The sequence below is a fragment of the Gossypium hirsutum genome, chromosome D07 (assembly GCF_007990345.1).
Source record: "Gossypium hirsutum isolate 1008001.06 chromosome D07, Gossypium_hirsutum_v2.1, whole genome shotgun sequence".
Lineage (NCBI taxonomy): Eukaryota > Viridiplantae > Streptophyta > Magnoliopsida > Malvales > Malvaceae > Gossypium > Gossypium hirsutum.
In genome coordinates this window covers 189177-214384 of record NC_053443.1, presented here as the reverse complement: position 1 = coordinate 214384, position 25208 = coordinate 189177, and the positions used below count along the sequence as shown (strand labels likewise).

Sequence of the window (25208 nt, the reverse complement as noted above, 5' to 3'; positions counted from 1 at the left end):
TTTTGTTGGTGTGACATTTTGAAATAAAAAACTCACTTGATAGATATATAATTAAAAAAATCATGTTGTAATGAACTTGAATTTAATGAAAAGAATAATTTTAACAATTGAACTTGAATTTTGAAATAAAATAAAAATAAAAAGACCAAATTTTTGAAAAAAAATAGGACTAAATTATAAATTTTCAGAAAAGTCTAAGTACTTATGGCAAGCTTTTTAAAAAGTAAATGAAATTAATGAGTTAAAATAGGCCGAAGCCCAGGTGCTCCTTTTGATCCAATGCAAGAACAATCATACAGCCACAGGCCATGAGGTGGGAAACGAAATCCCAAATTGATTGGGATTTGGCATCGTTCAACTTCAATATATATCGGCCGACACGTCACACCGGCAACGACTACGAAAAAAAAAGGAAATGCCTGGGCTAACCTGCAACGCCTGCAACAGAGAATTCCTTGACGAGGCCGAGCGGAAGCTCCATTACAAGTCCGATTGGCACCGCTACAATCTCAAGCGCAAGGTCTTGTTTTTCTTTTTCTTTTCCTTTTCCTTTATTACTATTATATCTCTTACCAGTATTATTATATTTTTTATTTCAGATGAAATTTCTGAAATATCTTTTATCTTGAGATGCAAATTAGAAATATTGCTAATTGGGATCTAATTTAGTTTGCAAAATCAAAGTTGCATCAGCAGCTGATTTATGGTAATTTTAAAGGTCACTTTTTGAAATATTTATTTTGCGCATAAATGAACAATATTCGTATGATTTATTATTTTAATCATATATTGTGTGCAATTCAATGTTATCAATTTCATCATTTTTGAAAATAAAACAAATTGAAATTTTTGAGATGCTAGAGTTTGATGTCTCTGTTGAATGATTGTGCAATCAATGATTGCTCTTGATTAATTATGGGGATTCTTTTATTATGGTAAAATTAAATCAGGTAGCTGGGGTTCCAGGGGTGACGGAAGCTTTGTTCCTGGCAAGGCAAGCAGCACTTGCTGAAGAGAAAGATAAGCAGAATGAAACCCCCATGCTTTACAGTTGTGGTCTTTGTGACAAGGGCTATCGAAGTTCCAAGGCTTACTCTCAGCATCTTAAGTCACGTGCTCATATTGCGCAGGCTTCTCAACACCCTGAAGAGGAGAAGGCAGCCATTATCAAGCCATTTATACGTCGTGCTGTAAATAAGCCTCCACAACCAAGGGATACAAATGATGAGGAAAGTGACGATGATTGGGTGGAGGTTGATCCAGATGAGGACTTGGCATCTGGTGATGAAATGGATATTGACAATGCTGAAGAAACAGGACAAGAGGAATTAGATCCATGTTGTTGTTTTATGTGCGATCTGAAGCATGACACCATTGAAAGCTGCATGGTTCACATGCATAAGTTTCATGGTTTCTTCATCCCTGATGTTGAGTATTTGAAGAATCCTGAAGGCTTGCTCATCTACCTTGGCCTTAAGGTAACATATTTTATATGATATTTTTGGATAAATATGTTATACATTATGTACATTAATAAGTTTTCGTTTGTTAATGCTTATGGTATGGTTTATTTACCTCAGGTTAAGAGGGATTTCATTTGTCTGTATTGTAATGAACGGTGCCACCCTTTTACTAGTTTGGAAGCTGTTCGGAAACATATGGCAGCCAAAGGTCACTGTAAAGTGCATTACGGTGATGGTGATGAAGATGAGGAAGCTGAGTTGGAGGAATTCTACGACTATAGCAGCAGGTATGCGTCTTCTTCATCCATAATCAGGTTTATCTTTTTATAAGTACTTACTGTTGCTTATTGTTTGTGTGAAAACAGCTATGTGGATGATTGGGGGAAGCAGTTGGTTGCAGTTGGTGATAAGGACAGCACTGTAGAACTTAGTGGTGGCTCGGAGCTTATTATAACCAGAAAATCTGATGAGGGAATTATGTCAAAAACACTTGGTTCTAGAGAATATTCGCGCTACTATCGCCAGAGTCCTCGCCCATCTCCTGCAAATAACATGGCAATTACTGCTGCCTTAGCCTCAAGGTCTACTTTCACTCTTACTTTACTTTGGTATTTTGGACCACTGGTTACCATAACAAAGTACAAGGATTTGAAATTCTTGCTTTGGAATAACAAGTAACACAACTAAAATCATTGCTTTGCCATTCAGGTACAGGAGTATGGGCTTAGCAACTGTGCAGTCAAAGGAACAAATTGTGAGGATGAAGGTGATGAAAGCAATGAATAGATCAGGAGTGGAGACAATGCGGACAAAAGTTGGCATGAAGAATAATGTCATTCAAAACTTGCCTAAGAATGTCCCATATTAGTTGCTAACTCTCAAGCTCCATATCATAACTACTGGAGTAGTATTTGTTTTCTTGAAAAATCAGGTGCTTTATATTCCTGTATGCATCTAAAATTTCCCTTGTATGAATTACATATCTTTATTTACAGCCAATATATTGTATGAATTACATCACTATAACAATATATATGCCTTTGTTTTGCCTTTCTCTCGAGAGTTTTTGGCTCTTGAGTGTTCTTTACACTTAGGTACTTAACTTCTGAAGATGTGTGAATTGGTCCACCATTTTTTTAAATTACATCCAAGACCATTACTGCATGTAAATTCTACTCGAACTTCTAAATCTTTTGCGATGGTGTTCATTTTTTTTTCTTTGGTAATCATTTTATGATGAAAATATTAAAAAGAAAACCTGTAAAAACTCATAATCGTTTCCCATTGGATGTCTATTTGCGTAATATATATTATCGAAAATGAACAAAATAGAACCACATGAAATTCAAGTCTGAAACAAAACAAGCATAACAGGCTCCAAGGGTATTTTTACATGTTTAAGAATCTAAAACTGTCTGCAGCAGCAATTACCTTATTGCTCACCACATGGACAGGATCAATCCTCAGCTTCACTTCCTGGGTATGCGGCTGCTTGCAAAAATTGAGCAAATTAGTTAATGAATATGGCTGGTTTATAGCCCCAGAACCCCTTGAGCAAAGCCATGGGTTTTAGGGTTGTCAAATATCAGTGAAAATTGAAGGTAGGCTGGGCTCATCATCAACAGTTAGCTGTGTAAAGTAAAGCCTGAATACAAGGGGACACAGTGATCCATACAGTACATACCTAATTATCATAAAAGCGGGATCGGCGTCTTTGAGAACTGTGAAAATCATGAACAAAAAAATGGATAAACTTTGAAGGAAAATTGAGGTCATGAAACTAGTAACTCTGTCATGTAATTCTAATAATGCCCAACAACACAAGCTGTTCTAACTAATGGAGGCCAAACATCTCATGATTATCTAAAAAAATTGTCTTTATGATATCTTCAGGGGACTCAAAATCCAAGCCAATTAATCCAACAATAAATTATTAGATGATTTTCAACCATCTAAGCCCAACGTAAAGCAACTCTTTTTTCTGTGATGTTCCTTACGATATCTTAATTCTAAAACAAATAAGTAAAAAACTAGATAAGAACAGAACAAGAAAACATCTAAGAAAGAGAAAGGGAAGCAGAAAGGAACGTTGCTGACCTTTGATAGCTGGTGCTACCTCTTGAGGAGCCACTTGTGCTCACAAACTCATCATCAGTCTCATCTACTCTATATTCTGCAAATTCTACAGAATGCACTGAACCCTCATCAGAAGTTGATGAAGCATAACTAGAGCGGCGAATTCTCCTTCGAGTATCACTGCCTCTTGATCTCCTTCTATTTCTAGAGTTCCTGAAATTATCAAACATCTGATATAAAATGCAAGAGGTCCACCAGTTGCCCTCATCACCAGGGAAGTCCTCCAATTCATCTCCAGAATCATCTTCACCATATTCAATTACATAGTCTCCAAGAACCACCCCACGTGGGACTTCTGAATGTATAGTGCTCAAAACATCTACCATCTCAGAGGACTGCTGAAAATTTTCCCAATCAAGCTGCCGAGCAGGATCAATTCTTGAAGGGCGTGCATGAGGATGCTCTATTTGAGCATGCTTATGTAATTCCAAGTAGGTTCCTGCAAATGTGCACTGTTCCTCCTCACAACAACGCTTCTTCTCATCTAGAAGTAAACGAGCCTTATCGACAATAACCCATCCAGTGACTTGCCCTCTACATAGGGGACAAGTTGGCCTACAGTTGTCTTCAGATACTTCTAGCTGAATGTTAGCTATAGAAGATGTATCAGACGTCAAAAGGGACGACATTCCATGTGCATTTTTGAATCGGTCCAAACAATTTGAATGCATGTGATCCGTGTCACAAACAAAAGGGCGGCAGCCTTTCTCATAAGAAGAGCATTGAAGGAGTACCCCATTGTGGGGGAAATCCAAACATATAGGACAAATCACATCGTCCCAATTTGTATTCAACTGAACATCCTCCATATAAGACGATGTTTTGCGTTGGTGCCCTCTTTCATGAAATTGTTCCATAGAGATTGCAATAATAATTTACAAGCACATGGCATGCACCTCCCTCACACAAGAAACTTAGATTAAAACTGAAAAGTACTTTTCGCAAGAAACCCACCAAGCTTCAAGGTGTCAAACAAGTAGAACCAACCGTTGAACTACTATATGTTGTCAACTAAAGCGCTGCATATAGCAGAGAAAGTTTTAAGTTGCATCCGGCAACAGCTTAATCGCAGTCTAATATCCAAATTCAACAGTCAAATAGGATGGAAAGAGACTCAGCGATCAAGTAATTTTGAATCAGTAGTCAACTAGTACAATACTACAATCAGATACGAACTGATTTCCAGAGGGATACTATTTTCATACTTCGGAAATAAACAATAAAAAGATAAACAGAAGCACAGATTGATTGAACTTTGATGCCATAATTGTTAGTAACGAAATACCAAAACGATAGAAAATGAATACAATAAAAAATGAATAGGCAACAACGAAAATTATAAAAGAAAAGAAAAATAGCGCAGTAAAAAAATAGATTCGTCACTAACCAAAATGATCAATTGGGTACTCAGCAAAAAGGGGAAAAAGTGTCCAGAGAGCAATAAATCTTGTCAAAAAAAAAAAAAGATCACACCCAAATTGGTAGAGTATTAAAGGAAGGCAACCATGTGTACCGGGTGAAACGAAGAAAAGCTTAGAAATTCAACCAAAATTAAAAGCTGCCTAGTGAACCATATTTAAAGAAAAAATAATAAAGAGAAGTGAGAAAATTGGGGGCTTTACCTTAGATGGGTTTTGTTTGAAGCGCAAAAGAAAGAGAGAGACTTCGTTTGCACTTGCTCTTCTCTCTGAATTGAGAAACGCAGTTTGTTTGAGTGCTAGAATTGGTAATGGGTAGCCCTCTTTCTGCTATTATATATAAAAAAGAAATTGACTTTCCATATGAGATAGAAAGCAAAGGGATTAGTGGAAGTAGAGAGGACTTGAACTCTCGGAGGGATAAAAATGGCAAATTACTTGTATTATCGTATATAGTGTTTTCATTTTTCGGTTTCACTTTCAACAACTTGACTTTATTGCCCTTTCCCATTGCCCCAGCGCCCCCAACCTCTAAATATTAGGGTTTCTCTTGGAAGACTGATTGCTTCATAAAGTTTCTTCTTCTTTTTGGTGAAGTGTTATTATAAGCTTGATACTTGAAAGTATAATATTATTATCACCGGCAACATGTCATCCGAATCGGAAGAGCAGCAGCTGAGCAAGAAAGCCGCCAAAAAAGAAGCTGCCAAGCTGGAGAAGATGCGCCGCCGCCAGGAAGCCGCTGCCTTGGCCTCAGCGGCTTCTTCTCTCTCCGTCGAGGAGGAGGACTCCTATTCCTCCAACTACGGTGACGTCACCCTCCCGGAGCTCAAATCTTGCTCCAAACCAGATGCTGGCAATTGGAGCATAGCAATTTCTTCCATGGACTGGACTCGCGTCGGAGCCCTTACCGAGGAGCTGAAGGAGAAGGAGGTGCTTATAAGGGGACGAGTCCACACAACGCGACCAGTGTCGAAGAATATGGCGTTCGTGGTGGTGAGGGAGAGGGGATTTACTGTGCAGTGCTTGGTTGCTACGCATGAAGCGGGAGTGAGTCGTCAGATGGTGAAGTTTGTAGCTGCACTCAATCGAGAATCCATCATTGATGCAATCGGTATGGTATCTGTCCCTGGGAATCCCATCAAGGGAACCACCCAGCAGGTCGAGATTCATGTTAGAAAATTGTATTGTGTGAATAAAGCTATGCCTACCTTACCCATTAACGTTGAGGATGCTGCTCGAAGTGATGCTGAAATTGAAGCTGCTTTGCAAGTATGTAATACACACTTCTTTATCTTGATGCAATTTATACATATATGTCTGTATATATACGTGTTTGTTATCACTCATATCATATATCTATCATTTAATCTTACTACAGGCTGGAGATAAGCTTCCTCGTGTCAATCAAGATACACGCTTGAACTTTAGGGTTCTTGATATTAGGACCCCAGCTAATCAAGGAATTTTCCGCATCCAGTGCCAAGTTGGAACTGTAAGTCTCAAAAGGCTTTGCTGTTGCCACATGCCATCATCTTCTCTTTCTTTATATCCATCGCTATGATTGTTACTACATGCAATTGTGTTGCCCTTTACCTCTTGCTTGTCTATCAAAATTTATAACTTAATAAATATGGATATGTCTTGGCATTCCATTTCTCACATCAGATGACAAATTTGGTTTTCATTATCCATTGTTTTATGTTGTCTCCAATCACTGAGGATTGTAACTGTTTGTTTACTTTCTCATTTCCATCTTATATCTAAATTGCTAAATGGTTTCTCAAACAAGTCCAAAAATTTGTGCAGATATTTAGGCAATTCTTGCTGTCTGAGGGTTTTGTTGAAATCCACACCCCTAAGCTGATAGCTGGCTCTAGTGAAGGTGGTTCTGCTGTTTTTAAGCTAGACTACAAAGGGCAACCTGCGTGTCTGGCACAGTCCCCTCAACTTCACAAGCAGATGGCAATATGTGGGGACTTTGGACGGGTTTTCGAGGTTGGCCCAGTTTTTAGAGCTGAGGATTCCTACACTCATAGGCATTTGTGTGAATTTACAGGTCTTGATGTTGAAATGGAGATCAAGAAGCATTACTCTGAGGTATGATTGGTTGTTGCCTTGAGTCATGACTCCTGAATTTTCTTTATGGTTTAATGGCTATTTGACCCTCTGAATACAGGTGATGGACATTGTGGACCGATTATTTGTTACCATGTTTGATAGTTTGAATGAGAAGTGTCGGAAGGAACTTGAAGCTGTAGGGAAGCAGTATCCCTTTGAACCTCTGAAGGTTTTTACCCATTCTTCAGTTCTGCAATACTTGTATATCTTTTAAGCTTCTGTGTTATTTTGGAGTTTGTACCATTAAATATTCTTGTATTAGCGAGTGAAATATTGCTGGAATAGAATGAAACATGCAAATGTGGAATTATTTCTGTTTCTTTTTTTAATCTATATTCTATTATTAACATTTTGCAATATGCAGTACAAGCCGAAGACCCTGCGACTTACATTTGAAGAAGGAGTTCAGATGCTTAAGGTAATCTTAAAGCTTTTTGGTTATTTAAATTTAAGTCACATGTTGTGGTATTTGCTCCTTTCTTTTTTTTCATGTTAAAGAGGAAATAGGTGAAAAAAATGAGGTGACGAAATGCATGGGCAATAAAAATAATTAGAATGGTAGTAGGAAAAGGTATAAAGAGGTGAAGGAAGTAGCTTGCTTAAGTTGTTATACTTGGATCTGATGCTAAGGATTTCTCAGACCTATTTTGTCCTGTGAAATGATTTTGTCATTTTAGATGATTTTTATTGTAGTTCACCTTCTCCCAAATTTCTTGTGTTTGTTCAGGATGCTGGTGTGGAAGTTGACCCTCTTGGGGACCTTAATACAGAAGCAGAGAGAAAATTGGGCCAGCTTGTTTTGGAGAAGTAATTTATAACTTATACCTATTTATTGTACAATTTTGTCCTGCCATTCTTTTCTTTCACTGATTGTGACCTTTTAATTGTGAACTTAAAACTGTTTATTGTAGGTATGACACTGAATTTTATATTCTGCATCGCTATCCTTTGGCTGTGAGGCCATTCTACACCATGCCTTGCTATGATAATGCCCTTTACAGTAATTCATTTGATGTCTTCATACGAGGTAATCAGCTAGATCAATCCTTTTTCGGGGGCATACTTGATCTATTTTTGATATCTATGTGTGGCTACATTTGTTCTGCACATGCGTGTTTTGGTTAGGCATTGTGCTTTTTCTTTTTTCTCTTTGTATGTTTGATATTCTCCTGCTAAAGTTTCATGTCAGAATTTTGGGTTCACTGGTACTGGTAGTGACAAGAACGGATTGAAATTGTCAGTTCCTCTGTTGTTAATAAATGACAATGTTAAATGAAACTAGAAATGAACTCCAAGAAAATCTGGAGCTCTTTTGATGCGGTGGTGGTTGTGTTGCCTAGATGAAGTTGTAAATAGAAGATAGCACAAATACGAAGTGATAATTAAGGAACAAGAGGTTTAGTGGTTTGAAATAATCACCTTCCAAAGCTTTTTTTGCTTGTATCCTGTGTTATGAAATAATGGCATTCAAGCTCCGTTCTTTTTCCTTATCAGCTTGCATTTTTTGTTAATTCTCCATGTTTTCCCCCTTGGGTGGTCTTAAACTTTAGGAATTTCCACCTTTTTTTTTTGTTATTTTCTTCGAACTTATTAATGGTTATGTTATCAATTAAATCAAAATCTCTTCTGGTTGCCCCTTTTTCACTTGAGTGATTCAATTGATTTGAACTTGTTAAACTGTTTCCTATCCTTTAGGTGAGGAGATAATTTCTGGAGCTCAGCGTGTCCATGTACCAGAATTTTTGGCAGAACGTGCACAGGCATGTGGAATTGATGTCAATACAATCTCAACCTATGTTGATTCTTTCAGGTAGTTAAAAATCACACAATTTCTAAATAAACCTTACTTTCCTTCTTGTAGTAAATCTCAATTCTGAATCTTTACTGACCAAATGAAGCGGTTGATCCTAGAGCTTAACTTAAAGTCTAGGGTACAGATAAAGTTAGTTAGAGAAGTGCTTATCAGGAATATTTCTTTACGCTTTTACAGATATGGTGTACCACCACACGGTGGGTTTGGAGTGGGATTGGAGCGTGTGGTGATGCTCTTCTGTGCTCTGGGTAACATTCGTAAAACTTCACTTTACCCTCGTGACCCTCAAAGAATTGCTCCATGATCATGATAGAGCAGAATTTCTGCCAATGCAACTCTTGGATTTTCTCCGAAGTTCGATGTGCTATTTGGATAGAGAATCAAAGGAATCTTATTTCTGCTTTTATCTTTAAAAATTGGCTAGTTTTTTTTTCCCAGCACACTCTTCCTTTGTTTACTAATTGTTATGTTTTGACTTTTGAAACGTGTTTAGAATAAGCCGAGCCTTAAACAATTTCTTGAATTTGAAAGAAAGGAACTTTGCAAATGGAGTGATGGATTTTTGAATGTCAAGCAATATTAGTCAACTTAAACATTCCCGATGGTGGCATGCCTAAAGTAGTAATGATTTGTTAAACTGTTGCTCAAAGTACTAATCTTCATATTTATGCCACTGGGTCTTGGTTTCTGCTCTGCATAAGCAGTTCCTGAATCTGAGGTATATCTGCCGATTTGGTTGTTGAGGGATGCAAGGCTTTTCTCAACACAAGCAATATGATGGTTTTAATATTCTAAGTGCCCTTGACAGCATCGACTATGCTACCCTTATTGGACGTAATATGAATATGCTTAAATGTGTTTTTATATATCAAGAAATTATACTCTATACTGTGTAAATATATAAACGACACGTGTATTAAATAAATTAAAAAGGTAAAAGTTTTTTATTAAACAAAAGCTATATACAAATAGTAAAGCATCTGTTGAAGAGGATTGTTTGTCACTAGCAAGATGGATTACATGCAATTGCTTGTCAAGGTGTTTCTTTTCCTTTCCTTAGGGGACTTTGGTTGTTATTCAAAACATATTGGACATGCAAGAGAGCTTGTCTGATTCTGGCCTTTCTAAGGGGCTCGACAGTCGGTTACTGCTATTTGGCAGGTGCTCAGTCTAATTGTTTTGGGCTTCATATTTCAAACAACGGAGCTACTTCCTGAATAGCTATGCCCAACGGATTCCAATCTTGAGGTTGGGAGTCCAAGAGATGAGCCCTGTTTCCCGCAACCCGAAACTGTCGTTTGCATTTGTCAACTATTGGCAGTGAAGAAGCTTAAAAGGGAAGTTATTACTCTCAGCAATGCCATATCCTTGTAATATGCCAACGCAGTGAAGAAGCTAAAAAGGGAAATTAAATTATTACTCTCATCAATGCCATATCTTGGTAATATGCCGACAGCTATTGCATTTGCAGCAACGACTGCGTAGTTATCAGAAGCAAGATACGGAGTTGCATGGATTAAGGAGACTGTCAGAATGATAATTGCAGATCTTGTAAACCTTAACCCACGCCATTTTGGGGCTTAAAACTCGTGCATCATTCTATTAATAAGTTTAGCTGTATTTAACCGTGAGAGCAGAGCAAAAGGGCTTTTCATGCACTGTACAAGGAACAGTTAAACAAGCTTATTTGGATAAAATCATTTCCATATCCAGAAAAAGAGACTACTTCCTGGAAATTTCTATTTTACCCTTCTTGCCTTTTCACCTAAGGGCAGCAAGCCAACGGGCAGACCCTCAGAAAAAAAACTAACCAGCAGGCAGAAATAGATATTAACACAGAAAACACAAGGCAAAAGAAAGAAGAGATGCCGAAAGAAAACCAAAATAAGACAAGGATCCAACTGAGAACCTGCATTTAAACAATCAAAGAGTAACGGATATGGCAGGCACTGCACACATATATAACTACACAGAGAAACCACATCTAATGATTCCCCTTCCTACCACTAAAGCTACGACCACCACTAGTCCAAGTACAGTTCACACCAAATCCAAACACCAGCAGTCTTAATTGTTACCTTCTCCTATCTCAGAAAATAAAAAAGGGGAAAAGCAAATCCAAAAGAGAAATACTGATACATACATCAACTTATATTTAAATTCTTACTGCTGCTTGCTCTTTTCATTTTCATTTATATCCTCTTTCCTTTCTGTTCTTCGCTATTTTATTCAGGATCAGTCGATTGTCATTGGTTGAGTCATGCAACACCTAAACCGAGCCTTCCGAACAGTTGTCAGTATCTCAGTTTCCGCATTCTCAAGCATCTTTACAATCTCAGTGAAGGGAGGACGAACTTCTGGGTTAGTGTCCCAGCAACGGATCATGATCTCACTTAGCACAGGGAGACAATCATTTGGAATGACCGGTCTTACACCCTTGTTCACCACAGCAAATGCCGCCTGCACTGCAGTCATGTTCTGGAAAGGAAGCATGCCAGTTATGAGCTCCCAAAGGACAATTCCAAAACTATACACGTCTACTTTTTGTGTGTAGGGCCTATGTTGTATCATCTCTCTGCAAGTGAAAAAACAGGCACGGAATCATTTCAGTTACGTTTCATTTCCAGATGGACGCGGGTGTGGGTGAGAGCGTCCTTGTTCAAGTCACATGAATAAACAACAAGTTTCAACTAAAACACGTAACGCATAGACAACTCGGACACCAAATCAACCGGTTAGCTAATTAATGCAGTTTCATGTAAAAGACAGGCACGGAATCACTTCAATTATAATTCATTTCCAGATGGACGTGGGTGTGGGTGAGAGTGTCCTTATTAAAGTCAACCAACAATATTACTATCATGAATGAAGAACAAATTTCAACTGAAACACGTAACGTATAGGCAACTCAGACACCAAATCAACCGGTTAACGAAAGCTATGTAGTTATGATTGATACATGATTCCTAATCAGTTCCTACTAAACCATTTGAAACAGGAAAGTATTTCCACTTGAAACATGCATGTAACATGGCAAGTAGAAAGTTCCAAGATGAAGTGATGCAATTTTCTCAGCTTCTTTCCCTTGTAATGGGGAATCACCTTATTAGTGCATATTACACCAAGCACACAAGAAAGAGGAATTAAAAATGCACAATTCTCAATGCCTCAAATTATTCTATTTATTTGGGTATAATACATACGGAGTACATTATGCATTTAAGTCTGCACCTCCAGTCAACGAAAGTTAGGCTCAAAACCATTGATGGGTAATAAATACAAGCATATATATGGTATGGTAGGAATAACTTGATATGGCCTTCTGCCTTATCAGATATGGTTATATCAACTCATGGATACAGTTTTGACATTACATCAAAGTTGAATTGTGAAGCTGGAACTTGTCGCATAAAAATGTATCCTTCAAGCCAGTCAGAACTTTGCCCTCTATAAAGGCATTGGCAATTTTCCCACCCCAAACTATCAACAAGACCAAAGCAAATACTTCAAAAATGATAATTTGAAGTATCATATTAACAAGGAAATACAACAATCACTTTAGCAATCTGTTTAATATGTATAACCCATGGGGAATGTTCCCAATTTTTAGAATAGTTGGCCAAATCGCAAATTCATAATTGTTGCTTTCCGAATTTCCTAGCTATTGTCATTTTAAAGCTAGGAAATTCTTGGTAAAACAGACTTGCATCCGACCTCCTTATTTGCGCAGACTACAGAGTAAGCATTACTGAGTGCAATAAATGACTTGCTCAGCTTCCTCCTTTTAACTCCTTGCTTCAACACAACTTAGGCCATTACTAAGTACGTTGATTCAATTGTCTTCCTACCTTGATTCACATGACACAAAAGACACAGTAACCTCCCGACAACTAATTAAAACTCTTAACCCATCCGTTTGTTTACATCACTACTATTCCATGGAAAGTCATATTTATATAAAGGCTGCAAATAACATTAATATTTATATTGGTAGGAGTATAATTTTTTTCAACATGTTTTTAGAAAATGAGTTAGCAATAAACTAATTTCACTTGGTAATTTTTAGTCACTCACATAACTTGTTTTCAGCAAAGGGAAGGAGAAGTTTTTACTTATTTAGAAGAGATCTTTTATCTTTTACTAGAGTTTTACTCATCCTTCCTAATTTCAAGTTTAAATTTGTATTATTATTCTTTATATTATGATAAACTATTTTAATACTTATGTAATAATTAAGCTTTTCCTTGTGTTAATACGCTAAATAACCAAATGAGGCAAAAAGTTGTTAAGTGGGAAAAATGAAGCCTCAAGCTTCAAGAAAGGAGCAACTGATCCTTTGGCCATCATGAACTGGTTTTGTTCCAGTAGATGTAACAGGTAGATTTAAATGTTGAGAATTAGCCTCTTTAGAACAATAACGCTTAACTTTAGAGAGACACAAGTCGTGAGTACTGTCTGTAAGTCAAACCTCAATGCGATGCAAGAAGATATGCAAATAATAATGTAAAAGTTCCAAATAGTCTCAAGGAAGTTTTTGCAATTCCTATCGTGCTATGGCACAATCAATATAGTTTAGATGCAGCAGACAAAGCTAGTCACGGAGCCACATGGAAGTCTCAGTCCCTATTCCTAATAGTTATATATAGTCTTATGAATTATAAACAAATTAATGGATGTGTAGCATGACAGCATACAGCAATGAGGAGAGTAAGGCATAAACCAAAACAAAAGGATCACTTGATGTATATGAATCCCAAAAAAATCATGAAATCAAAAGGCATTTGAGAGTAACAAAAACAAATAACTTTGGATACACCAAGCATAAAGTAAGTATAATTGGAAAATAATACTAGTTTCTTATGAAAAATTTTCATATTTGACTTTGAAAATGCACCCAAATAAGAAATAGCGACAACATATAAAGGTAGAAGACATGTTTTCCTGGCCTCAAATAGTGGAAGTAGATTAAGACAAGCTATGCACAACTTGTCTTGCTTGAAAGCACAACATCAACTCCGCATATTAGGATCATATCATTAAAATCTCAATTGTTCAAATTTGCACAAGAACACTCACCCTTCCAAACTAATCTAGGACATAAATGTATGCTTGACAAGCACTTTATTTATCAAGTACCCACTTAATAGTTGTGTTACATCTTTATTTTGCTTCAAGAAGAAGCCTAATTCAATTTAAGCAGCAAGACATCCAAATACAAACATTCACAATTACATTAGGGAGAGGCCTCAAACATCTAATCTCCTAAGATGATACTTGTGTTCCACAATAATCTAATCAACTTTCTTCTGGATATATAGCAATCATGTCAATTTGTTAAATAATTCCATTACATATTCCAGTTGAAAATGGGGATCTAAAAAGTTCTAAATCAAATCACATTTATTAAGTCATCAGCTTCCTTCAAATTATCAAACAAAAGCATCAGGTATTTTAGAAGGAACTGCATAATCAAATTCAGAATTCAGACAAAACGTAAAGAAAGTTCTATATTAAGACGAGAACCTTAAAAGAAACCTCAAAAGAATATAGAATCAAAAGCTAAGAAGATGCAAAAACAGAAAATAGCAGAACCTTAGACAGCAGGATTTACTCCCTAACATAATCCACGACGGGAGAATATAATAGATAATTGACAAAAAGATAAAGTTAATTAATCGAAAGGGTAAGAAATCTATGCAGAACGAATGAACAACAATAGGAGTTTTCTTTAAAGTTTCTGGAGAATACTTGCCAACTAGCAAGAGTAGTCTAAAGAAGATGAAAAGAACCATCAAGTAGGGAAAAAGAAAAGTGTGAATGTCACATATAACAGGGAAGAAACTGTAATATATTGTCTAAAGACTTACGGCGCCATCCAACGATACGTCCCTGTCTCTGGTGTCATGCCTTCAGTCTGCACCTCAATACGTGCGACACCAAAATCTGCAATCTTTATTGATTTATCAGCAGCAATCAGAAGGTTATCTGACTTCAAATCCCGGTGAATAAACCCAAGTCCATGCACATAGGCCATCCCTCTAGCAACATCCAATGCCTGCTTGACGGCCAACTTCAATGGCACAGCACGGTTCTGCCTCCTTGTTAGAAACTGTCGAACTGAGCCTCCCTTAGCATACTCCGTGACAATACACCAAACCATTGGCTTACGACAAGCCCCAATAAATCGCACAATATTAGGATGCTTTAGTGTTGCAAGCATCATAAGTTCCTGCTGAAACTGCTGTTCCATAACTTGTGCCTTCTCAGGGCTATTTTCTGGCCTTTCCAATATCTTAATCGCAACATCCTCACCATTATATGTACCTCTGTATAACTTCCCAAAAGCACCTTGAGCAAAAGCTGTACCCATATTAAGCTTTCTTAAATCAATAGCCCACTCATCATAATTCTGTAATACCTCAGTCTGATACCTGCCATCCATCAATGCTTGTGCTAATGCATCATCATTAAGTGCATGGCCAACCTTACCAGGACGAAACACACTCTGCCCCACAGAGACAGAGTAATTGCTACGTTTCACAGGTTTTAAACCAGGGTGGCTTAAAATGTGGGTCAGAGAATCATTAGAGCCCACACTACTGTTTTCAGCTGACATGGACACAGATCCACCAGCATTACTAGTCTGTAAACTGTCAATAGACATGTTTGTGCCTTCACCAAGTTTTTGATAGAACCCTTGAGTAAAATCATAGTAATTGTTGTCATTATTGTTGGTTCCTCCCATAAGTCCTGTAAATTTAGGCCCCTCGACCATTTTCCCAATTATGAATGAAACCCCAAAAGATAAAATCAGGATAACCAATTCTCTTTAGCCCAAACTCTTGACACTCATTTGATGGTTCAATTGCTTAGGATATCACCTAAAACCAACAAGATGAAAGCTCGTGAGTTCCCACCTGACACTAAGTGATAGATATTAGGGGCATACAACAAGCATTGCTTAAAATTTTAAGATAGAAGTTGTACCAAATTTGTCAAGTAAAGGAATTGAAGGGATTAAGATGAAGTTGTTTCGGGAGGTAAGCGGAGCTTACATTTTTCTTTATTGGTTTGGTTTTAATTTAACCGATTTGAGAATGGAGATACAAACTAGATTTAGTTTCCCGTTTCGAAATGTTTGTCAATACCTTTAATTTTAAAAGAATAGAATGAAGAAATAAGACAAACCTTAATTTGGCAAAGGATAATGAAAAAAGCCTTGGAGTTGCAAGCACGCCCTAGAAATGCAATTACCCGGATCTAAGATTGTGTACGCTGAATCGGAGCACCTACACCAAAATATCCGTTCGCGAAACAGTCAAACCTCCAAAGCACCACCGATAACTGAGATTGAAATGCAGAAGCTGCAAAGAAGTGAATTTTAGGCTTAAAAAATAATAAATTTCTAGGGATTAAATCATTCAACTTCCAAATGCAAAAAAGGTTTCCTACAGTTCTGTCCTTAGATCAACCGTACAAAAGGAAGCAGAACGAAAACGATTCAGCTACAGATTTTCCACAAACCAAACACAAATTGAAATTCAAAATTTCTTTCCTTTATTTCCTTTTCAAGTTAAACATCAAATTGAATCAAAATATTCCATTTTGGTCAAAAAGTAATTATTAAAAGAATAACATGTTCCTTCGTAAATCTAACACAGATCAAATTAAAGGAAGCTTGGAAATAGAAGAAAAGAAAAGGTAAAAACCTTGGGAAGACAGGGGATCAAGACAGCCGATTCAGATGGGAGAGATATAAGCGATACATACCTTTGCCTTGATAGAAGAGCTGAACACAGATAGGGATGAAAATAACAACAAAGAAGATGAAGAGGAGGAAAGGAGCTCTCCCAGTCAGTCTACGCTTCTCATTTACTTTCGAAGCCTCGTTTTAATTGTGACCTGACCCAGTACTACTCGCCACTTCTCTCTCTACTTTTCCAATCGCTCTATCTACTGTACACGTGTCGGTAATTCTTTTCTTTGTTTTGCTTTTTCGAGGTCTTCCTCCTCCATCCTGTGATAGCGCGCGTGTCTTTCTTTCCCTTCGCTCTGCTTTTCTTTTCTTTTTTGTTTTCCCTTTTTTTTTAATAAATTTTTTTGTCTCGTTTTTATTTATTTTTCCTCGATTAATTAATTCCTCAGTAGTGTTGGATTTGGACACACATCTTTTCTATTTTATTTCTAAGCCCTTTAGTTTTGTAGACTTCTTCAAATTCATAATTTTGAATTTTAACTAATAATAAAAATGATTTAGGAGGATAATTCCATGGGAAAAATCTCAAATTTATGTATGAGTTTTAGTTTAATCTGTAATTTTATATATAAAAATTTTGATTTGATCTAGTTCTCACAAATTATTAACACAATTAATAATATGACATCATTTTATGTTTATATATTGTATAAATAGATAATTATATTTATCTAATATAAAAATAAATTGATGTATTTATTTGATTAAAAAAAATTAAACTTTTATTCATACATTTAAACTGCAATCAAATTTTTATAATATAATTACATAAAAATTAAAATTCATGTACTAAAATACATATTAAATTAAAGTTAGTATATAATTTTGAGATTTGTCCCATTATATGAGGAATGAGGCCACAAATCGAGTGGCAGTGTTGTTCATTGGTATATATGTCACTCGTTCCCTTTCGTAATGATTAAAAAAAACTAGTTCATTATAGCTGCTCTCGATAACATTGGTGAAATTAAACTAGGATATAATGTTGATACTACCAAATCTAGAGAATATTTGCTATATAATCATGCAATGCAATTGAGTATGTACGTGTGGTAGCTTCCCATAACTATTACATATGGGAACAGCTAGCTTCCCATATATAATTTCCTTATACGTACAGATTGACTTTGGATTCAGTTGACTGTAGCAATTACATTTCATGCCACCACCAGTTCTCACAAAGAATAAAAATGGAACTTGCTATATTCTCACTAGGAGACACTTGCACCTTAACGAAAGTATCATTGTAATGTTATTAAAGACGATTGTTATTAAATTAGTAGTCTCTATTTTTTGAATTTACAAACCACATTGAAATATATTCGAGTCATACTTTAACTTGGTTTAAATTAGATTATACTAAAGAACTAATCATGTTATCAATACCTCACTCTAAACTGTTCTTTTCTTGTAAATACCCTTTTTCCAATATCAAAATAACAAGAATAAAGACACAAAACTAGTTTACAAACCCCACATTGAAATACATTCAAGTCATACCCTATATTGGTCTAAAGTAGACTTTTCTAAAAAGACAATCATATTATAGAGGCCTCACTCCAAACCATCATTTTCCTTAACTACCCCTTCTTCCAATATCAAAGTGGCAAGAATAAAGACATATAAACAGGAGACACATACAACACGAAATCAACCATTGGCCATCACTATAAAACGCCATCTTATGCCTCCATCCTAGTAGCTCTCTACACTATGTATCATGAACCACCATCATAGTGTACCACAACACCTTGTATAACTTAATTGTTATAATAACTGATACTGATTATGAGAAACTAGATGAAAAGCTATGACTCAATTAACCCAAAACATCCTAGAAGTACAAGAAAACAAAACCAACTATTAGCAAGGTGATCAATAATATCGAAACCAATATTAAAACCACAATGGGTAGGAGATAACCAACATGGCCAGGAAGAGTATTACGAGTATAGCAATATTATCAGCCACAACTAAAGGTGTAATATCAGGTTATGTTGCTTACAACCAAAAAGAAGAATACCACCAACAACTTCAGGCAAAACAATCACCCATGTATTATCAAATCTATCTGAATCAACTTGATATTATTAGAGGCAACCAATCATCACAACATTAAGGGGCCAAGAACCCCACCATGCAAAATAATACTCCATGACACAATAATTGTAACACCCTTTACCATGTTTGGTCGAACAATGAGAATCACATTGATCATTGAATCAACATTGATCGTTTTATCTTTTAAACAATTCACTTCCAAACCAAAGTTTTGATCATTCAAACAACAATTAAGGCATTCATAAAGCATTATAAACGAAAATCGAGTTCAAAACGAGTTTAAAAATGTTGTTTGGAGGCCTATCTAGGCAATCAACGACCCAAGTATCGATACTAAGATTGTGGGTATCAATACTTGGTCCAATTTTTAAACAAATTAGGTTTGAAGTTTCAATATACTGATACATTAAGGGGTTGTATCAATAATTGGTCTAGAGTATCAATATTCGTGGCCATGTATTGATACTTGCCTCTCTCTTGCTTCACAATTTTAGCTACTGTTTGCAAAGGTACCAAAACCATGGGTCAGAATACCTATACTCAACTTAAGAGGTACCTATACTCAAGCTTGAAAAGAAAAAAATTAGGCCAAAACAATACTGCTAAACATTTCTCAAAATAAAACAAAATGTACCAAATAAAAAACCCAAACCTTAACCAAGACATTTAGCATCCAAAATCACACTCAAATAAAATCATGCTAGGTAGGCATCATACCTCGACTAAATTAAAACTCAAAACCATGGAACCTTATCAATTCAAATCCTTTATCAGATTTAGAAGCAAAATACAAAAAATATACCATAAGTTCAGAAATAAGGCACACCACAGGGTCCTAAACCACAAGTGCTAAAACTTAAACCAAAAGGTCCTAAGTACATCCAAAGCTAAAACCAAGAAAAAGTCTCTACAAAAAATGGAATTCATGAAGACTTTTAAGTTTGATGATACTCAACCAACAAACTCCTTGAAAGCTTCACTTGTGATTTGGAACGCTGAGCTTTCTTCAAAGCTCAGTGATGATCAACTATTCTTTAAAAATACTATATACAATAACTAAATTATAAGCATACAATCGGCGTACAAAGCAATTCATGACAATTTAAATCAACAAATTTAGTAAATGCAACAATAAATTCTTCACATCAAGTAGTCAAGAATAAAATTAACTTGTTAGCATTTTTTTACTCAAGCTTCTTTTTAATCATTTTCACATTTTAACACTTTTGTTAATGGTTTCCCTAAATAACTAAATATGGAAAATTCGTGTAAACTTATCAATAAACAAATGACTACGTCATGGAATACTCCTGATGGAGACATCACAAAATGACTTTTTCTGAACCTCCTTATCTTCTTTTTGACATTATGACCCTTAAACTAAAAAAAAGGCCTATGTGGAAGCAGTATCATTAGTAGCGCCTCCAAGTTGGTTCGACACAAAGACAGTCACAAGGGACAATGATAGAGAAATAAGCATAGTTGAAGGAGGAGTGTCAATAGCTAGTGTAGTAAGGGCATAAGGAACAGTGATCGAGAAATAAGCATAGTTGAAATAAGCATAGTAAGGGCATAAGGGGATGCAACAGTTAACGTAACAACAACCATTAGAGTGGTTGTTAGAGTAGGAGTTGGCGTTGTCTTGGTTGACATGGCAGCAGTGTCAACCCCACCACCAACATTTTGCCTTTTTAGGGATAGGGCGTCCTCTCTATCCAACTCTTGGAGAAAGTTATACCAGTCAAACCTGCTAGCTGCCGTATCTGCAAAAATTCACAAAGTCGTAAGTACATAGAAAACAAAGCTCAATCAAGATCATACTGATTATAGTGTCACTACACACCAGAATCCTCAATCTTAAAAGATTATTTGACAACCAAAGGATCTACACTCTCCACAATTATACAAGGCATTGATTTGGGGCTCGTATAATTGTCAATTTCCCGGTCTAAGTCATCATCTTCCTCATTGTAAAGAACATTAATAGAAACACCACTTAATGCTTGGCGAACCTCCTTATTTTGGGGAATGCCAATACCGGTGTTAGGTTGTGCATTGGGCGAGCCACCTTTTGCTTTTTAGAAACTTGGGAGGTAAGATCAGCAACCTTATGCTTTTTGGAACTTGCGTAGATAAGGTTATAACTTCATTTCATTTATTGGAAGCCTTCCTCTTGATGCAACCACAAATTGGGAGAACTCAAAAAAATCCTTCAAGCCTCTTCAGCGTGCTTATTTTACCAATTTCATTTGTGGTTCTCAGTGGCCCACCCTTAGACTGTATAAATCGCACCTATATATGTCCAACTTATCCCTAAAGTTATCAATGACAAATAGAGCCACACCATTTGGGCTCATTTTCTTTAGGCAATCACCCAAATAAGATTTAACTTTAGCAGACTGGTGAGGGCAAAACAAGACCCTGTTTGTAATGATCATACTAACCCATAGTATTGCCATCTTCCAAGTTGGGAACCACGCTCAATTTCCGACCAAGTTCCTTCCACGGTGTTTGTCTTTACTCTCTTTAAACATGTCGTGGAGATTACACCTTCGCCTAAAAAATACAAGCCTCATTGCTCTAAAATTTCAGTTTCAAAGAAGCTCACTTTATAATTTTTTATTTATTTATGATGCGTCACATAAAGAGTATTGCCATAACACTATTAAAGAAAGCTGTCACATCAGATTCAATCTTATCTTTACCATAGTGACCAACCCCATAGCAGAATACATCTAAGTCATATCATGAGGTTAAAGTGAAGGCTTTACTCTCTTTAAATACCCCCTTTTCCAAGATCAAAGGGACGAGAATAAAGACACAGAAAAATGAGACACAGATAACACAAGATCAACCATTGGTCATCACTCTTAAACACCACCCTAAACTTCCATCCTTAATTGCTCTTTGCAGTATGTATGGTGAGAACCATCACCAAAATCTACCCAAACACCTTGTGTAACTTAATTATCATAACATAACTCAATAACCATCTCCAAAAGAACTCAACTCTTGTTTAATTTTAAGGGACATAATTAACTTGGGGAATATAAAATGTTGGAGTTGGAATGTTGCAGGAGCAGTATTGAATGATAAAAGAATAAGGAGAGATTCCCGGGGAGAAGAAGCATATTTATATTTATTAGGGGAGGGAGAGTTCGAGCCTGAAACTGAATCGAATCTTGCATATATTATAACAGACTATAAATAAAGGTTCTAGATTTGAGAAGAGTGCACATGTATTCCCGACCTCTCTTGAGTATTTCCAGTCCGACCTTTGAAGCAAGTTGGGACTGCCTATCAAGTGAATGCATTAAACCCTATTCCTGTTAGACTTAATACTCTACCATATATCTCATTGCAGATGCGGAGCATCATCAAATGAAAATCAAAATGATATATTTTGTGACCATCAATCTTTTACACACTTATGTTATTGATGTTGATATATATGTAAAAACAAGCTGCAGATGGAAAAGATGTGGGTATTTGCAAGTATCCATCAGTGGTTCTGGCCTCTGGGCTACCTATTAGTTGCATTTCTGATACAAAGCAGAACGTGTTCCCATTTCTGTCCTCTTTCAAAGCACTAGTTTCTTGCTTTTCATCAACATTGCATGCATTGTAAGCACTACTCTTCCTCTGGTTGTGATCCTGCTCCGCCTCTTAAAACTGAATACCATGTCAAAAAGTGTCATGGGTTGCGCATGGGAGTACGCAACCATGAGAAACTTGTGCAAGGTCATTTGGCCCAACCAAACTAACCCGTTGCCTGGAGAGATTAAAAGCCCATCCCAAGAGCCTGATAAATATGAGAAGTGACCCAAGAAGGTATGATTATGTAATCTTAGAGTTCTAATTGTATACAGCTTCTAATTTTGTCTTAGAGTTCTAATTGTGTCTTAGAATTCTAATTGTATACAGCTTTTAATTGTAGCCTTTAATGTACCTTGAGCCTCAACTATAAATAGAGACTTCTCTGCTCATTATAATTCATTAAATTATCAATAAGAATTTTGAGAGTATTCAATCAAACTTTTCTCTCAAGTGTTCTTGCTTTTCTGTGGCTTTCGTTCATCTTTCAACGTTCGTTATTACTTCGTTCTTCTGCTGTTTTTCGTGGGTGCCTTGAGGGAATTCTATTGAATTCTTTATCATTGCAAGTTAGGCCGACTTAAGCGTTTTTGTTGTTGAATCCTTTATCATTGCGAGTTAGGCTGATTTAAGCATTTTTAAACAAAGAAACTAGCCGCACGGATCGCGTAGGAAAATTTTAAGTTCGTGACAAAAGGAGATGCTATTTATATACATGTAGATTTATTTTAATCTATATTTTATCTCAGGCTTTCGGCCCCGTAGATTCCAATTAATTCACTGAAATGCATATTGTACCATGTATAGGATGCTGGTTCTCATGGGCTGCAAGGCCCATCCACTAACAAGTTAGAACAAGTGTTAGAGCATGTTTGGTTGGGTGTATTGGCTATGCCAATACACCCCTAATCAGTGGGCCCCACTTAAGCTTTTTTGTTCCCTTGTTTGGTTCATGGTAATGCTATTACGAGTGTAATACATTCCTGACCTAATCGGTGAAATTCACCGATTTGTAATACATCCCCAAAGCTCAGTTTAGGTGCTGCTTCGTTTACTCTCCCTGTTTTACCCTCCTGATTGGCTTTCCTATTGCGTCTCCTCTTCCTTCCTTCTGCCTTCTGTCGATTTGCTCAACCGATTTGCTCCCTCTGTCTCTCAACCTTTTCTTTTCTTTTACTTTACAACCATTGCTAGAGTTCTTGCAAGAGCGACAACTATACCCAGATGAACAGATCTTGAAAGCAAAGATCGAGCTTTTGAACAAGACAAATATTCCATAAGAGCCTATACCGCACCGATGATGTCCCTCAGGACATGGTCGATAGGAGAGTCGAGGTTGTCGCTCGTCTCAAAGCTTTGGAAGATGCCGCCGCTCCTCTCGTTACTTTCTTGCAAAACGCTAACGCTGTTCAGGAACTGCGTGCTGATAAACAGTATAATCTCCAGATGCTTAATGACCGCTACCAGGTCTGTTCCCCCCTTTTTCATGAATTTAAGGTTATTTTTATGTTATTTTAACCCCTTCTTGATTTTTAGTGAATAACCCATTCAAGTGTGAAATTGTATTAGTCATAACATTATGTGATTTTTAAGGAAAATATAAAGAATAACCAAATAGATGCATATGCTTTCTTGTGCTAAAATTCTAGCATGCTCTTTGTTGTTACAGTTTTGATTTTGCCTGGGTTTGAATTAATTGAAGTTTTTTTTAATTTAATGGTGGATAAAATTATTTTTTTAACAGATTGGTCCAGATCAAATAGAGGCATTATATCAGTATGCAAAATTCCAATTTGAGTGTGGCAACTACTCTGGTGCTGCTGACTATCTGTATCAGTATCGGGCTTTATGTACTAACAGCGAAAGGAGCTTGAGTGCATTGTGGGGGAAGCTTGCTGCCGAGATACTGATGCAAAACTGGGATATTGCTCTTGAAGAACTTAATCGTTTGAAAGAAATAATCGATTCCAAGGTTTTGGTTATATTCCCATTGATTATTCGGTTTTTATTTTGACAATTTGCTTTTCGATTATTCGTTGACTCATTTATTGGTCTTTTTGCTGCAGAGCTTCTCATCACCTTTGAACCAAGTTCAGAGTAGAATATGGCTTATGCATTGGAGCCTCTTCATCTTTTTCAACCATGACAATGGAAGAACACAGATCATTGACCTATTTAATCAAGACAAGTATGTCACTTTAACAACTAAACTTAAGGTTTCCATGTTTTGTTACTGATGTTGTTAGTTGCATCATTTGTGTGGTAGTCACATCTGTGCTTATTTGTTCTTTGTGCATTTTCCTGTCTTTTTATGCCATGACTGACTTCTGTTTCAAGATCCTGCTATGTTCACATGCTTCGGTTTTGATTGTGTTGGAATGGAACATGTTTAGAAACTTTGTGGATTTCTTTTATCATTTGCATGGTTTTTTTAATATGAAAAGTTAATGCACTGCCTGCCATGTAATTTGCAAAATGTTTGTTCAAAGATTTAAGGCTAAAGTAGGTGATATCTTCGCATTGACAAAGAAAGTATGTGTCCCATAAAGAACTGCAATCAAACCAAAAACAAAGAAAGTAGTGTTAAACCACTAATGAACATGTCTAGAAGTGTGTATATGGTATATACCCCATGTTTTGAAGTCTTTACTCTTTAGCATGTCTAAGAGAATGTGTATAGTATTTGCATGTTGAATTTTATATAAGCAAATTAAGTGATCAGTTTACTAATGCAGGGAAGAAGTAGATGAGTTGTGCCGAACATTGGAAGAGAAAGAGGACAGTTCATGTATTGCCTCAGATCAGTTTTCTTGTATCACACTATAATGAACTTTGCGAAACAAGTT

The 25208-nt window shown here is 36.5% G+C and overlaps 5 protein-coding genes across 7 annotated transcripts; 3 read left to right on the top strand and 2 right to left on the bottom strand.

Moving 5' to 3' along the window:
* The first annotated feature begins 253 nt into the window (after positions 1 to 253).
* On the top strand, positions 254 to 2517 carry LOC107932975 (cytoplasmic 60S subunit biogenesis factor REI1 homolog 1). Its single transcript, XM_016865108.2, has 5 exons — positions 254 to 520; positions 951 to 1478; positions 1581 to 1750; positions 1829 to 2044; positions 2172 to 2517. Exons 1-5 carry the CDS (start codon positions 416 to 418, stop codon positions 2329 to 2331), a joined length of 1179 nt encoding a protein of 392 aa, XP_016720597.1. The 5' UTR covers positions 254 to 415; the 3' UTR covers positions 2332 to 2517.
* Positions 2518 to 2740: 223 nt separating this feature from the next.
* LOC107932976 (uncharacterized) lies at positions 2741 to 5126 on the bottom strand. 2 transcript variants are annotated; one of them, XM_016865110.2, is made up of 4 exons: positions 4987 to 5126; positions 3561 to 4618; positions 3148 to 3184; positions 2741 to 2951 (listed from the first exon to the last, which is right to left on the bottom strand). In XM_016865110.2, the coding sequence occupies exons 2-3, from the start codon at positions 4454 to 4456 to the stop codon at positions 3148 to 3150; spliced, it is 933 nt and encodes a 310-aa protein (XP_016720599.1). In that variant the 5' UTR covers positions 4457 to 4618; positions 4987 to 5126; the 3' UTR covers positions 2741 to 2951. The 2 variants fall into 2 exon arrangements, with proteins under 2 accessions (XP_016720599.1, XP_016720600.1); XM_016865111.2 differs by lacking the exons at positions 3148 to 3184; positions 4987 to 5126 and having other exon boundaries at positions 3561 to 4780.
* Positions 5127 to 5214: 88 nt separating this feature from the next.
* Positions 5215 to 9524, top strand: LOC107932972 (aspartate--tRNA ligase 2, cytoplasmic). The gene is made up of 9 exons (XM_041096925.1): positions 5215 to 6289; positions 6399 to 6512; positions 6827 to 7117; positions 7197 to 7307; positions 7503 to 7556; positions 7866 to 7945; positions 8050 to 8165; positions 8834 to 8948; positions 9129 to 9524. The coding sequence occupies exons 1-9, from the start codon at positions 5666 to 5668 to the stop codon at positions 9253 to 9255; spliced, it is 1632 nt and encodes a 543-aa protein (XP_040952859.1). The 5' UTR covers positions 5215 to 5665; the 3' UTR covers positions 9256 to 9524.
* A 1312-nt stretch (positions 9525 to 10836) lies between these two features.
* LOC107932974 (serine/threonine-protein kinase STY13) lies at positions 10837 to 16878 on the bottom strand. Of its 2 annotated transcripts, none has more exons than XM_016865105.2 (4): positions 16722 to 16878; positions 16140 to 16315; positions 14819 to 15832; positions 10837 to 11526 (listed from the first exon to the last, which is right to left on the bottom strand). In XM_016865105.2, exons 3-4 carry the CDS (start codon positions 15724 to 15726, stop codon positions 11187 to 11189), a joined length of 1248 nt encoding a protein of 415 aa, XP_016720594.2. In that variant the 5' UTR covers positions 15727 to 15832; positions 16140 to 16315; positions 16722 to 16878; the 3' UTR covers positions 10837 to 11186. The 2 variants fall into 2 exon arrangements, with proteins under 2 accessions (XP_016720594.2, XP_016720595.2); XM_016865106.2 differs by having other exon boundaries at positions 16661 to 16845.
* A 6760-nt stretch (positions 16879 to 23638) lies between these two features.
* Positions 23639 to 25188, top strand: LOC107932977 (eukaryotic translation initiation factor 3 subunit E). The gene is made up of 4 exons (XM_016865112.2): positions 23639 to 23829; positions 24107 to 24334; positions 24429 to 24550; positions 25098 to 25188. Exons 1-4 carry the CDS (start codon positions 23677 to 23679, stop codon positions 25186 to 25188), a joined length of 594 nt encoding a protein of 197 aa, XP_016720601.2. The 5' UTR covers positions 23639 to 23676.
* The last annotated feature ends 20 nt before the right edge of the window (positions 25189 to 25208 follow it).